The sequence below is a fragment of the Ischnura elegans genome, chromosome 2, assembly GCF_921293095.1.
Source record: "Ischnura elegans chromosome 2, ioIscEleg1.1, whole genome shotgun sequence".
Lineage (NCBI taxonomy): Eukaryota > Metazoa > Arthropoda > Insecta > Odonata > Coenagrionidae > Ischnura > Ischnura elegans.
In genome coordinates this window covers 104,301,053-104,316,744 of record NC_060247.1, presented here as the reverse complement: position 1 = coordinate 104,316,744, position 15,692 = coordinate 104,301,053, and the positions used below count along the sequence as shown (strand labels likewise).

Below are 15,692 nucleotides of genomic sequence, written 5' to 3'. Positions count from 1 at the left end.
CCTACTTTATTCATGTCAGAAGTGGCAATATGCCTATTGTATCTGATAAATGTAAATATAATTTAAGGAGTGAGTCAATCATTGTAACAAACAGACCAAGATTAACTTAACATAAATATTGCTTTCTCTATATGGGGCCAAAGATATTTCATCTACTACCCCCTGGAAAAAAAATCTCAAATAAAATGTTTAAACTTGCCAATGACTGCTGTTTTCTCAAGAAAACATTCAACATTTATTGTGATGCGATTTCATCGTAATAGTTCTGACTGAATAGTTACTGCATTTATTTTTTGGCATACATTTTTGTTACTCGCTGGTGGCTTAATTCTGGTCTGTTGACCTTGGAGACCTTCTAAAGCTTCCTCTCCTTTGTTATTTCCTGTGTGTACAATCAAAATTTTGGGAGTTAATAAATCATTATTATTGTATTCTTCTTTCAGTGGATTTTTTGGGAGGCAAGGCAATGCTTTGGGCAATTTCCCACCGCAGTTTCACCATCATCATCCACCACCTCATTTAATGCATGGCCAGCATAATGCTCACCTCCACCACTTGCATCACCTCAATGGGAGCGAAGAGTGGGATGAGTATTCTGGGCTAATGACGCAGTGGGAGAAGCAGTTCCTTCTTAACATCCAGAGAATGCAATTGCAGTCCGACAGACCATATGTGGATGACTACTATTATACAGTGAGTTTTCAATCTCATCAGTTTCTTGTTACCATTGAATCACAAGTTTGACTTTCCTGTACTCCGCATCAGGTCTATATTCTTTTTCATTAATTCAAATGGTTTTATGATGCCAAGAATCATCTTTTTATGTTTACATAGTTGCAAAAGTGTGTAATAATACAAACTAAGCTATTTGTGTAATCAATAGCTTTATATAGCTACCTTATCTTCTCTACTACAGTAGGCTCTCGTTAATATGAACAACGTTATTACGAATTTCTCGTTATTACAAAGCAAATCGTTGGTCCCGACGAAAAGGCCTCTCCAAGCTATAGTATAAGAAACGTTATTACAAAATTTTCGTTTTTACGAAATTATGAACCTCAGCCCCGGTCCCAGGGACTACAAAATGAACTTTATCACGAAGTTCCACGCATAAGCAACGGCATTTAGATGGATATTCACTACGCTAAGTTTAAGTTCTTCGCGTGTACTGTGCCCAAGGACGTCATTATTGTTATTTCTCCACCATACACGCAACATCATATAATAAGCTTCATTACTGTGGAATCATTGTTACCCACTCATAATCACTCGTAAATTGGACGTACAGTTAGTCCTCTTCCTATGCACATTCGATTTACAAATTTTGGAGATACGAGCATTCAAAATTTTCAAATTTCAAATTTGGTGCCTTTCGATTTGGCCGATGCTACGCAGTGTGGTGTTGAGGAACTCTCACTGTGGGCACAATCTGAACAAATTATCATTGAATCCGGTGTGAATTTAGGAACTGCTCAGCATTTCGACCGTTCTTCCTCACCGCGGGGGAGCAATTTTTTGGGCTCTAGATGCGTCGCATGCCCAGCTAGATCAGTTCGTCACAATCGTGAGTTAGCGCATAAGTGTGATGCACAGTTGCATTCTGCAGGATAACTGTACTCCTCTATGCCTTGCAGACAGTCCTGCTGGCAAGAGTTGTTCAATGACAGCACAAAGGGAGGGGCGGAAAACCCTACGCCAGTATGGTTTGCAGCCAATAGTTGTTCCCCTAATGAATCTCAAACCCAGGCCTAGTGTTCCTACGTTGTCACATGCATATGGAGCCCCGAAACAAGCCTGAACTACCAAAAGAAGCCCTTTCTTCGAATCACCAAAACAAGTGATTCTTCCTCTGGGTTCTTCATGCTCGTTGCCCCTTCCGGCGCATTCTTCACGGAATCCTTTGCAGGGGTTTCCCTTTCTTACCTGGCAACCATGCCCCCTACCCTGACCTACACCATTCTGCCTGCCATTAGACAACTCTCGGTAGACTGTAGGTTTATCAACTTGCGAACAAGGTCTTGGAACGCATCTAGTTCGTATATCGGACGTACTGTATTCGGGAAGATATCAACCCTCGATTGCATTATGCCGCATTCGTCTGTTGAGAAACTGAAACGAATTTTCCTGTTAAATATATTTCAGTGTAATTCAATTGGTTTTTTTTTTTACGATTCCTAAAAGAAACGTTCATACCAACTTCGTTGTTACTAACCTCCGGTTTTTCGGTCCGATGAACTTCGTAATAACAAGAGTCTACTGTATGTATTTTTTCCAATATTTTGTTTCTTTGTTATATTTTTCTTTTGAAGTTATGTGTTTAATGAGTCTGTATTTAATGGCCTATGCTGATCCTTTAGAGTGAGATATTCAGAGAAATGCCATTAAGTAAAGCATTAAATCCCATAGGAAAAAAAATAATTGGTTCTATACTTGATCATGACTGTAATTTTTGTCTCTTTTTTTTGGAAATTTATAATTGTTGTAAGCTGATATAAAAAATTGCACCTTGACTTCATCACAAGGGGTAATGAAAATGGCATGGATCCCTATCCATTTAAATGTCATTTGTGTGTATACCTCTATCTATTGTGGAAAATTGTAAAATAATCAGTGCAAGCCTATTGCAAGGATTTTTTGGGGGGTATATTTTGTTGGGAAGTGCATTTAAAGGAATTTGTTTGGCAGTGCTTCTAAAAATATCAGAAGAGATATTTACCCCTTATGGAAATGGGTTATAATGTCAACTAAATGCATTGATTAGAGGTTGGAAATGTGTCTTAAATCAGTGGAAAGTGTGCTTCTAAAAGATGTTATTGTTAGGAAAGTAGATTTTCACTCTTTAATTGAGCTTGATATCATTTTTTTTTACTGGAAAGGCAGATTTAGAAACTTATAGATCAGGCATTGTACTTTTATGTGATGCTGTTAACTTTTTTGTTCCTGGGTAGTTTTAATGACATTATCCTAGTAATGGTAATGATACTCAAATCAAGGTTTTATAAGATGCCTCACACTATCTTGAAACAATGTTTTGCAACAGAGTTGTTATGTTAAACTAGGATGACTATATGTAATGTGAGAACCTTTGCATTGCTATGAATTTTTATTCATACTCATTTGCTTTAGATGTATGCCAGAAGAAAAAAGGAACGAGAAATGGCTGCTGGCGGCAAGGGTAATGGGCTGTCAACGCAGAGCAAGTCTCTAGAACGTGATCACAATTTGCGAGACAAGGATAATAAAAGAACAGAGCACCACAAGTACACACCAGCTCAGTTTGAAAACTCCTTGGGAAAACTTCAGGTAATACATATTCTGTTGTGGATTTTGAATTGCATTTCTTATCTTTTATATGGGTATTAATTTTACAGGTTTTTACCTGAGTTAAGGGAATTTTGCCTGATTGTGTTTGGACATTGTAATGAACTACAAAAAACCATAGTATTTTCGAAAACTAAGTGTATCAGCCTAGAGATAATTTTTTGTTTTTCGTACTCTCCACCATCACACTCATTGATTTTTGAAATAAGGAATTAATTATGACGATGACTAATAATCTTATGCATAATCTATCTTAATATATGAAAGAATGGATAATAATAGTTTGCATTTTTGCTTTCACTATAAGCTGGTGTTTCTTGAAAACACTCATTGAATATGATGGCTAGCCAGAAAGTAACAAACATTTTGGCATGGCGCGGCACTGGGCGGGACCAGTGCCGCTATTTTGGCATCTAAGTGTACCCTCTACACTCTGTACGCAACCAGCTGGGGTATCTTGCGCATAGTACCTATCATACTGCAATTGAAAATCCCACCAGTGGTCAAGTGCGAGCTATGATAAGATTTTTGCTGGCAAAAAATCACAAACCATTTGAAATTTATTGCCAGATTTGCCACGTTTACGGTCAAGGGATATTCACTCAAAAAATTGGCTTGGGCGACACAAAACAAGCATCGGGGAAAAAGCAGGCAGAAAGTTTTGTTTCTCCAAGGCAACACTTGTCCACGCATGGCAATTCGAACCCAAGGGCTCTTGGATGGTTTAGGATGGGAAGTTTTCAATAGCCTGCCATGCAGCCCGGATTTAGTGCTGAGGGACTACCAGGACTATCCACTGTTCCCATCGATGAAGACGTGGCTCACCACGCAACGATTTGACTCTGATGATGACCTGCATGCCAGTGTAGCTAAACCAGTGATTGAACTCGTCGGCAGCAGAATTCTTGAGGGAGAGTATTGAAAAGCTTGCACCACATCATGATAAATGCCTAAATTTAAATGATGCCAAAAATAAAAATAAAAAAATTAAAATAGCCAAAGAGTGAAACTTCTAAGTCTATGCGATGAAAATTGTTATTTTCTCTTTGTTCATTTTTTAAATTTCATAACATCTGTTACTTTTTGGATAAGCCCTCGTATCAATGAACTACAAAAAAAATGAGAATTTCATTTTTATTTTCTCAGTTTTCATCAAAAATTAAGTTTTGCCATCATGGAGTTCAGAAAAACTTGTCCTCATTCTGTATAAATGTAATATTCACCTGTATTTTTGCCAGTCCTTTTGTCTTGTTGTTGAATGTCAATTATAATAATCCCTTATCATCAATTATAGCTATCCCATAAGAGACATGATAGTCTAGTGGGTAAGTTGGCTGTAAACAGTGACATCCTGGGTTCAAATTTTGGATGATGTATTTGGACACCGTAAATAATAATCCTTGAGGAATGAGCTGGCTCAGGAAAAAAAGTGGCCCGCATGGCATGAATTTGTAAAGTTCACTTGCCTTTGGTTTAGTCTGGGGTAGGCTGTTCCCTCACTTATTGACATGAACCATAGGGTTGAAAATCTGGGTGTGAACATGACACGTAACTGACTCAAGGGCTATTCATCAATAATTTTCTGTCTTTTACAATTTTGATGGTTTTATAAGTGGCTATTGAACTCGATCCTAATGTTCATTTTTTTCCTCAGGTGGTTAGTGTAATGGCCCCCCGTAAAATAATTGACCTTGACATGACTCCTCCAGAAAAGATGGAAACAGGGTCGCAGTTAACTGCAAGGGACTCAAGGAGAATAAAATTGGAGATAGAAAGGGTAATTATTATTTTATGTCACTTATTTCTTTATAGGTAAACATTTTGACATGAGAGCATCCTGTTTTGTGGGAAATAATATCACTGTGAAATGGTTGAATTTTTAGAATCATTGGAATGATTCATAAGCTTTAAACTTTTCATGCTTTTTCATTTACTCTTAAGGGGCTTCAGAGTATCAGTTATTGTAAACCTATTAGTACCGAAAAAATTTATTTCAGAGCTTCTCGATGTAATTGTTATTGTACATAATGTTCCAAAACTTACGCATGTGGCTGTTTTGAGAGCTTTGTTTCTAGTTGTAACACCATGGAAGAAATCCATGTTTTTTGTGGCCTTCAGTTCAAATTTTCCAGTATAATTATTTGCCAGTTTGATATAAAATATTTTTGTCTCAATGTCTGGGTGGTATTATGTTTCTCTAATCACCAAACATATTTGGGTAAACATTTATAATTTTGTTTATTTTTTTCAGTTATATACATTCCTTCTCCAAATTGAAGACTTGAAAATACCTTGGATAGAAAAACAGGATTTAACAACTACTGAAAGCAAAGAAGAACTTGTTACAAAAATCCTCAATTCTCTGCATCAGGAAGAGAAGCTATCTGCAATTTTAAATTTCAGGAAGGGCAAGGTAAGTACGAATTAGATGGTTTTACTTTGATCAACAGTGTTAGACTTAATGCTAACAGGAGATAGCATAGTGTAACAGTAATGCTTTTATGTAATTTTAGGGGTATAGAAAGAAGAACAAAATATGATAATTCTGGTCACTGTGCTGTGTAAAATATCCAAAAGAGTTCTAAGAACTGCCCTGAAAGTTTTAAGTTTGTATATTTTCCAAAATCTGTTGTTCTGAACGTGTTTACTACTATTTTAACAATTAATTAGAAAAAATTGTGTTTTTAGGGTGAAAATGCCATTGCCTCTTAATTTTTGTATGGTATGGAAAATGGATATGTAATGTATCAGTCATACTATTTCCCCTATTATGTATTCATTTTTTGGATGCTTAGGTGAAACCCAAGAGGATAATTTTCTACCCATGAATACTATAAAATCAATTCAGTAATTTAATAAAATATTTTTCTCCCAAAAATGCCCTGTAAAATCTGATATCCCATAATTTTTAAATTTCAGCTCCAAATTGTCTATTGTGTGCCGCATTCAAATATGAAATTATTGTTGTTGCTAGGAATAATTGTAATGACTGTCTTCTGATAGTCCCTTTATAAGTCATCAGTTTTTAGGAGCACATTACTTTTTATTTTTGGGTTGCCGGCCTCGGTGGCGGCGGGGTTAGGTCCTCGTCTACCACACCAAAGGTCGCGGGTTCGAGTCCCGCCTGGGTAGGTTTCCCCTACCCAGGGAATGGTTGTTTGTAATAGTCTTTGTTTCATGTTATTTCCTCCGGTGTAAAAGGCCTTAAATGAGCTGTTTTCGGGGCGATGAAAATAAATAAATAAAATAAATAAATATCTGTGAATTTGAAACTGAAGAGTAAAATTTCATTACAGTATTAGCGTTAGGATTTCCTGGTCACCAACAGAAGTGACTTGTTTTAGCACATGGATTTAATTGAAGGAATTTGACCCCTTAGTTATTTATCAGAAAAACTGTTTATTGATGGAGGGAGATCCCAGTAAATAATGATAAATTTAAATTTTGTATTTGCCATGCCAAAATTTTCTATGGAAATGTATAAATATCTTTATCAGCTTTGTCTAATGGTGTGTATAATTTCTTTCAGATGTTGGTGGTAAGATTACTTCCCCACTTGGAACCAGAATTGCAGATGCAATTGTGGATATACCTATTCAGAAATCTTCCAAGCGTCATACGTAAAGATTCGGCTGACAGCTGCTTGCCTCTCTTCATTCCTCACTTTCAGAAGTGGGCCTCTGACACTGGTCCTGGTGCTCTGTCACAAATAGTCTCCACTCTTGTCCCAAATTCATCTGTAGCTCACTCCCGATCACCATCTCCTCTTATTAGTTCCAAGAATCCGCTTACTGTTGCACTTGGGAATAAGGTAAGTAATGCTCATTATATGTTTGACCTTTCCCATAAGTTACAGCAATGAATGTCCACTGTCAGCCATGTCCAGTTGCATGGCATGGCTTCTGATTGATGAGGTTGCTTGAGGAGGATATTAACTGCAAAATGCTATCATCTGTAGTCATCAGTAGGTAGTACTTAGCACGAATTGTATCACCATCACTGATCGAAGGGATTGTTTTAACTGAGTCGAAGTAACAGCATTACTGTTTACGATTACTTATGAAGGTATTTTTACTTGTGAAGTAAAAAAAATTTAAAATATTGTTCTCCCTTATCGCAGAAGTTACTTATGAAGTACTTTTAATGTAATGTTTTCAAAAATGTTACTGTTACTTATTATCCTCTTCTTGTTTTGTGAGAGTTATCATGGCTTTCTCGATAAGCCCAAACATTGAGTGGACACACAAATCATTAATAAAATATATTAATTATTTGTAATTACCAAAAACTCCGAATTGAAAAACACCATACAACAGATTTTCACGTCTTAATATCTTAGGGCATTTCAAAAGATTTGATAAAAAGAAATAATACCTCTATTGTCTTAAAGCTATTTCTCAAAAAAAATATTTCTTATTATAACTGCTCAAGAATATTAAAAAGTTACTGTAACTGATTCCAGTTGCACTTTATTGATACTTTAACCATCATTGGTCACCATATCCTCTCTGAAAAAATACTGGTGCAGTACTTGGAGAAGCATTGAGTAATTAAATTTTGAGTTAATCAGGATAAAAGTTACTCATGCTTGCATCTCAATGTGATTGAAATTCTATATTTTTTTAAATGAGACTTGATAAATTTGTCCACTGAATTTATTTTATGTATGGGAATGCAGTAGCATAAGTTGTATTATATGGCAAAATGCTTCATGTACTAATTATGTCAATTCAGTAGTAAAAATTGCAATTTCTCATTTAACCCTTTTAGTGCCAGCCTTTTTTACCTGGTATACGCGAAGAATGCCAGGGCTTTTTTGATGAATTTTTACTTAAAATTTTATAAAAATTCTAATATGAATGTGATGAAGCTAATTTTTTTATTTAAACTTCTAATACTTACGTCATTGATTAAAAATTTCACCTATGTTGTTATCTCTTCTGAACAACTTGGGAAAAATATTTAATTTTTAAATTAATTTAAATACACCCGGCCGATAGATCGGCCCGTGGCATTCTTCGCACATACCCCTCAGGCCGATAGATCGGCCGGCTGGCACTAAAAGGGTTAAGCAATGGGTAATAAGTGTATACAGTAAAACTTTGATTTTACGCAGTTGGAGGGACCGAAATATGGGCACTGTGTAAAATCAAGAGTTGGTATTGAGGAGAAGTATAGTTTCAGGATAACTCTTGCTCATTATTTTTAAAACCCTTAGTCATACACTTTTGAATAGTTCTCATTTGAGCCAGAACCAGATCCAGAAAAAGTCTCATATGTGAGGCTTTACGGTAAAAGAGCATGAAATCCTTTTCAATCGCATCAGATATATGTTTCCTGGATTCAATTACTCATTTGGAGGTAATGAAATTAAGCCTAATAATCTTATATACTCACAAGCAACACCACAGATGACGTGTTACCTTTAGAGAAACAACGATGCATTCCTGAACATTGTTTCCCATGGTTGAATAACATGGTAGAATTGCTAGCATTTCTGGCACTAAGATTACTTCTGTTACCCAGGAGAAATGTCGGAATGGCGATACTAAATGCTCGCAGAGAAGCTAATTTTCGAAAATATTCTCATTAAAAGCAGTTTGCAGGAAATCCGTTTAACCACCTGCAGACAAACAAAGATTGGAGATTGAAGAAATGAGATATCTGAGGATAGTCATCCAAATTAACCCCATTAACAGGGAGCAAAATTTTGCTAATACACCCATGTCTCGTATAGCGCAAGGGATGCGTTCCTTGGGGTCTTTGCGCTATACGAATTTGCGTTATACGAGAGCGTTTTAACATAGGGAAGATAGGGATGCGTTCCTGGTAGCATAGGTCTTTGGTATTGAATTTCCTCTAAAACATCTATATTCCCATAAATAGCCTTAGAAAACATTATTTCTATAAATATTTATAGTTTAAAACATCTTTAAAGATAGTATTCACGCATTCAAAGACTTTTATTCACGTTAAAAAAAATTCTTACGTGCTTTCGAAATTCCATCCTGTCGTGCGGGTGGGCTAACATCTGCTATCTCAGGGGATCGTAATGCGTTGCCGGCAGTGACGATTTTTAAAACTAGTCTATAAACAACTGTTGTGTCACCCAGGCCCTTTTGTAGCTCATCGAAATGACAGGAAAATGCTACTTTAAATGCCATTTCATAGCAAGCGGAGTTTATGAATGATAAATCATTTTAATTTGAAGTCCTCCGAGTCATTAGCAGCTACGTGAAACAGTCTTTAAATGCCTTGAAACCTGACCCAGGTTTTCCTTCCCTGAAAATGAATGAACGAGAATGCATTCTTTTCCAAAAGAATATCGTCTCGTCAACACTAGATCTAGTTGAGGGGGAAAGGAGCCACTTTCAATAACAGCTTGGAGTTCATCAGAAAATGTTGTGGTGGCTGCGCTATCAACACTTGCAGATTCCTCTGATATCGCCGCACTGAAAATACCTGCTTGCCGTTTAAATTCTGGAACCAACCGCTTTCACTAAATGTCTCGGAGCGATTACCACTCTCGTCTTTTTGTACTGATTCACCATGAACTTTCCGTATGTGTAGACCGCTTGGTTGAAGTTGGTGCGGCTGAGGTTACTGATATTTTATCTTCGTCTTTATTCAAAATAAGGCATCGTGAGTTTAAACTTCCATGCAATATCGCTTTGACGCTCTCCATTTTCAAAGCAATTGACCTCTCTCAAGTCCTCTTCTAGGTTTATGGTTTTTCTTGATAAATTCTTGATTTTTCTACACGCATTCCTATTTTTTGCCATATTCTCTTGGTTTTTACTCTGTATGGCTCTATCTAAATCACCTTCTTCTGCTGAACTGTATTCCTGAGACGCAGAAGGCCTATGACTGCGGGGAGGGAACGAAGCCATTGTGTAAAAATCAATAGCGGACCCTTTTTTGTGTTGATGCTATTCATGCGCAACTCGGCCACCGCTCCATTTCTCCCCCGTGAATACCGATGACCTTGAAGGCTTTAGTGTAGACCCTCTACCTGGAAGTCAATCGCCCGGTAACCTACGATGGCAAAAATACGACTCAAACCGTATTGCTGAAAAAAAACTCATTTCCACTAGCCCCATGCTTAATTAACGATCTAAATTATTTATTATCATTCTGTTAAGGAGACGAGATAAATCTTCGGTAGGCCGGCTATCTGGACCCAATGACGAGTAATACTTTTGGCAATTGCACAGCAATGAATTTCGATTAATATATAAACAAATAAGAAGATTCGAGGCAAGAAATAATATTAATATGCGTAAATTGATAGAAATTACGTGTGTACTTAGCGCAAGTTCACGTTTTATCACGAGAGCGTTTAAAATTTTTGATTAGGCTACACTGCGTTGCAATGTTTCCCCGAGGAACGAATTTGCGCTATATCGAAATTGCGCTAATCGAAATTGCGCTATACGAGACATGGGTGTACATCACAAAGGCTGTGGGCCTGGGTTCAAGTCCTGGCAGTAGCAGAAACTTATAAGAGATGGCCCTATCCCTACTAGAGAGTAATGTGGAGGGCACTTCCAGTGCACCACTCTGTCCAGCAGATGGGACGTTAAGCCCTCATCCCTTTAAGGCCTATCATTACAACCTGGCTAATGCCAATATAGGGTTCCTATCCCCCCAGCCCTTACTTCATGGCGCTATTGACCCCAGCTGTCAGTTACCTCCTTCCAAATAGCATACCATAGATAATACGGAGCACATAGGACCCGGGATATTCGGAAATTCAGATTTTTCCGGTGTTTAGATCACTTTTTAAAAGTGAGCTATTTAAATAACCGTCATGCCGCTGGCGGCAATTCAATATTCATCACTGGCGGCAACTACCGTCATGCCGCCAGTGATGAATAAAAAAAATTATTAATAGTCCGGAACAATCTTCCTTCTTTATAATTTTTACGCATTAAAAAAGCATTTTCCCATGAAAATTTAGCATTAGTAGATAGAATCTACCGGGTATAGCTTCTCTGTCGGCATTCTTCCGCGAATTCAGCGCCGGGACCTTCGACTCACAAGCCGTGTGACTCATCTTAACGTAATATTTTGCTTCCCCATATCTGATAACAACGGACACTTTTTGTATTTCGATTTAATGGTGCTAAGCCATTCCTGAGTTTAAAGGGACTGCCTTATCACTCACGTCTTGAATTTTACTTCAATGATTACATGATGATTGACGACGCGAGTTATTCTCCGAGGGCATTAACTCCCGTTCCGTTAAAAATAAACGCTTGCCACCTAGCGGAGTTAAGCTAATAGCTATTCAAGTTCCAACCATGTTTCATTTAAACACACTGAAAATGAGATACAAGTTGAATCAGCCCTGATAAGCGCGCCGCGCAATCAACTTTCCCTCGCCTCCATTCGTCTCGCAGATGTGGGGTTAGCCCGCGGAATGAGACAACGTATGCTGCTTTTACCATCGTGTTGAATCACCATCGACTTACGTCCGTATTAGAGGTACGACTGTCTTTTTTGTATCACCTTGGAAGCCAAAATTTTGGCACGGGAGGATTTTTAACGGCTAATTTCGCCGTTAGATTTCGCTGGGGCGAAGGAAAACATAGCGTTCGCAAAATTCTAGATTCCTTCCGTTAGGGATAGATATTCCGTAGTTCATAATTCCGGATTAACGACCATCTACTGTAATTAAAATAAATATGTTATAAACAGCGTCGATCAATAAGTCGAATAATAAACGAAAGGTGATAATGCTAATATCTTCGGAGATCATCTGTCTTAATCACGCATACACGGCGGTAGCCGTATATTTTAGGTTTCGATATCCTTCTACGGCAAATTTTAACTAAGAGCGATATTTGCGTTCGTAAAGGAGCCTGAAATATTACTGAGAGGTCGTAGGGGGAAGCAATAATTAGATTCGCGATGTTTTTAGTTTCACGCTCAACAGCGCGACGTCATTTCAACCGTTCTTGTATTCATTTTTGCAACTCATTGAGACGAATAAATAACCTAACTTCATATTGCTCCAGTCGGGATTTTCAAAACAATTCGAAAGACAACTGCGTAAAATCAAGATTAGCGGCCTCTTTGGGGCTGGGGTTATGCTGCGCAAAATTGAAAAACTGCGTAAAATCAAGAAAAGATGTAAAATCGAAGTTTCACCATTGGAATTCCCTATGCTTTCCGGGCGGACTTGAGTGTCGCTGCGTAAAAACGAGACTTGATGTAAAATCAAAGTGCGTAAAATCGAAGTTTTACTGTACATAACCAAAAAATGCTTAGGCAAGCATTCTGGCAAATCCCAATCTCACAGAACCAAATAATGTGGGGCAGAAGAGGACCTTGGAGATTTCAGGAGTCACTCTGCTAGGCCTCAGTATGTTCAATGACTTCTCTGCTAGGGTTACCTATTAAGAAAACTTTGCAGGTATGGGTGATGTATGATAAAATGGGTATTGAATTGGGAGGAGAGTGAAAAAGGAGAAACTGTGTGCTTTCACATGAAATGTTTATTCACACATTTACACCGGTGTAAATGTGTGAATTAATATTTCATGTGAAAGCTTACTGTTTCATCTTTTTCATTCTTCGTAATAAATCGCTTTCACAAAGTTACACCTCAAACCATCAATTTGGGAGGAGTGTGTTTGGAAATGCTCAAGTGAGACCTTAAGCTAGTGACCATAAGTAGTTTTCTTTTCATTATCAGTAATAACAGGGAGAAAATGATACTTGGACTTTTGGGACAGACCCTGGGGTACTGTAAATATTTGTACCCCTTAATCAACTTTTCTCTTCATTCCTATGTAAATTCAACAATCAGATAGGCTGGTAGCCTCAGCTTCCAGCATGCATCCTCATTTTTCATGTATAATCATAGGCTTGGAGCATGTGATGCATTATGTCATCAGTAATTATATGATTTCCCTCTTTTCCTCCCCAAATATTTGCTAAATATAATAGCTGATCTTTATCAGTTAATTTATGGTGTAAGTTTAAATTTAGAAGAAAATTTGGGCTTATTATGTAGAAAGTTACCAGTGTTTTTAATTTTGTCGTGTAGGTAGACGATGTGCAATGAATGAGTTCTTTTCATTTTCATTGTAAGGTTATGTGTAGGTATCACTAAATGGTTGTTATTGAGAATTTCTTTTTCTCTGGGTTTCTTTCCAGTTCGGTTCATCATCAGTAGTGACTATAGCTGAGAGGATTATTGAACTCCAGTCTAAGGATTCTCTGAATGAGGGCAGAACCATGGATGCAGGTGGTGATAGGAGTGAATTGTCCAGCAAGCAAGGTTTGTGGAGCAAGTTCCTGGATAGTTTATTTGATGCCGCAGCAGCGGTCCCAGAAGCAGCTGCAACTTTCAAGGGTTCAATACTCAGTCAGCACCGTCTCACATCCACGCCCAAAGGCCTTGGTTCGTCTCCTTCACCGACACTGCCTACCGTACACGAGGGAGAAAGTTGGACAATCCCTGTTGAGAGATTGGCCGCACTCAGCAAGGTCCTGCACAGCTTACATGATGAGGCGGTGCCAGTCAAAAGTTCTGCCAAGTTGGTGGCAGACAGCTAGAAACAGGCTTTACAATGAGGACACGTGAAACGAGTGCACTCAAATGCTTAATGCCATTTGTTTCAGTTAAGAGGTTTATTTATTTGATGACTATACGTTCGCACACCATCTGAAGAAATGAGAATTATGTTTCTGCTGTTGGTGACAGGTAATTTTGGTAGGGAGAAGAATTAGCTGCTTTGTTTGTGCTATTTTTTTATGACCAGTGAACAAAAGACAAAGATGCACGCACAACCCATGTGCATTCTGAAGTTTTTTTATTGATTAGTATCAGTTTAAACAATCATGTCTGCCATTGAGAAGAAATTGGTAAAATCAAGTGGATTACTATGTCATCATAAATGTTAAATTTTATTTCTTTAGTTTTTGACCCTTTTTTGAGTTAGTGAGATTCTTAAGTCAATTGTTAAAAAAATGTGCAATCAAAATAATTGGGTTGGCATTCCTTTCTACATGGCATGAAATATCATGAGGCATTGTTGTTTACTATTTATTATTGAACTGAGGGTCTTGTTAAAGGTGTTGACTCTCTCATATCTAGAACATCTCTGGAAATCCATTTCTTTAATTAATGTATTGAAGTGTTGAAAATAACTTCTTTGTCCAACATCTGTGTAAAATGTCATTGGTAGACGCTAACCTCATGCTATTTTGGGATATGCGTCAAATGTGCTTAATTGGCATGTGTTATATCTCAATTGATGTGAAGAATTAATTTTAGTTGACATCAAGGATAATGAATTTGAAATCTTACATGAGTTACATGTAAATAATTTTATGATTTTGCTATTGATTTTGTTGTTTTGTACTGTGCAGAGAAGTTTTACTATTAATTTGTTATGTTACAGCTTGCTGGCTGTCTATATTGTAAATGAGACTGATGATACCAGCATTGTTATGCATTGAAAGTGTATGCAAAAAAATAGCAGTGTCTCCGTTATGGTACTAGAATATGTGTACATAATTTCTTGTTTCCCCTTCAATGCATGACACAGTCTAATATGCCACAATCAACAGTTTTTATTATGTAATTGAATCAACTTAACTGTTCAGTTTCCCTTCTAAGGAGCCATTATTGTTAATGTTTTATGGAAACACTGCAGTGGTAATACTTGCAGTAGAATTAATACTCTTATTAAGTCAGGAATCACAGGTTACCTGTAAAAAATGATGGAATATTATGGAAAATTAGGTTTAATTGTGAAGGTATCTTCATTTCTTTAGTATGAAATATTTCTGAATCAGTTCTTCTTCATTTTTTCAAGAAATCTTTTAATTTTTTTGAGTATCATTTTTGAAAATCATTTTCAAATGAGATCTGATGATGGGAGATGCAAAGCTTCAAACCTGTCACTTAATTTTATGCATTAGAAGTGGGAAGTACATCAGATTTTTCCCTGCTACTGTGATGAAATGGTTGTGTACAAAATTTGTAAGCCATTGTTTTCCCGTCTGATGTAAATACAAGTTGCCCATCATAATGCATGACATGAAGTTATGATTGATGCCGTGAATAAATTTGATTTTTTATTTAAGCTATCCATTTTGTCATTAATGAATTTTAATTTTTTGTCTCATATTTATACAATATGTTAGAATCCAATTGGTTAGTTTCCTTAATCAAAAAAAATAGAAAGGCATTGATTGCGATTCGTTACCCACCATTAGTTACCCACCATTCATTACATACTAACTATTTGGTTTTAGAAATCCCTGTTTAGACAAATGATAATGGTCAATTTTAACCTCATTTGAAAAAGGCCAGATTGGTGCCCATGCGATGCCACTCCACGTGACGTCAGAGG

General features: G+C 37.1%; 1 protein-coding gene across 2 annotated transcripts in view; it reads left to right on the top strand.

Annotated features, from left to right (window-relative positions):
- LOC124154286 (protein PAT1 homolog 1) overlaps positions 1-15,426 on the top strand; it is a 37,322-nt gene extending 21,896 nt beyond the window's left edge. For both annotated transcript variants that reach the window (XM_046527910.1, XM_046527909.1), the window contains 6 exons: positions 444-693; positions 3,127-3,303; positions 4,976-5,098; positions 5,573-5,734; positions 6,851-7,132; positions 13,486-15,426. In XM_046527910.1, coding sequence (XP_046383866.1) covers positions 444-693; positions 3,127-3,303; positions 4,976-5,098; positions 5,573-5,734; positions 6,851-7,132; positions 13,486-13,887 — 1,396 coding nt within the window. In that variant the 3' untranslated portion in view covers positions 13,888-15,426. The remainder of the gene's footprint in view (positions 1-443; positions 694-3,126; positions 3,304-4,975; positions 5,099-5,572; positions 5,735-6,850; positions 7,133-13,485) is intronic.
- The last annotated feature ends 266 nt before the right edge of the window (positions 15,427-15,692 follow it).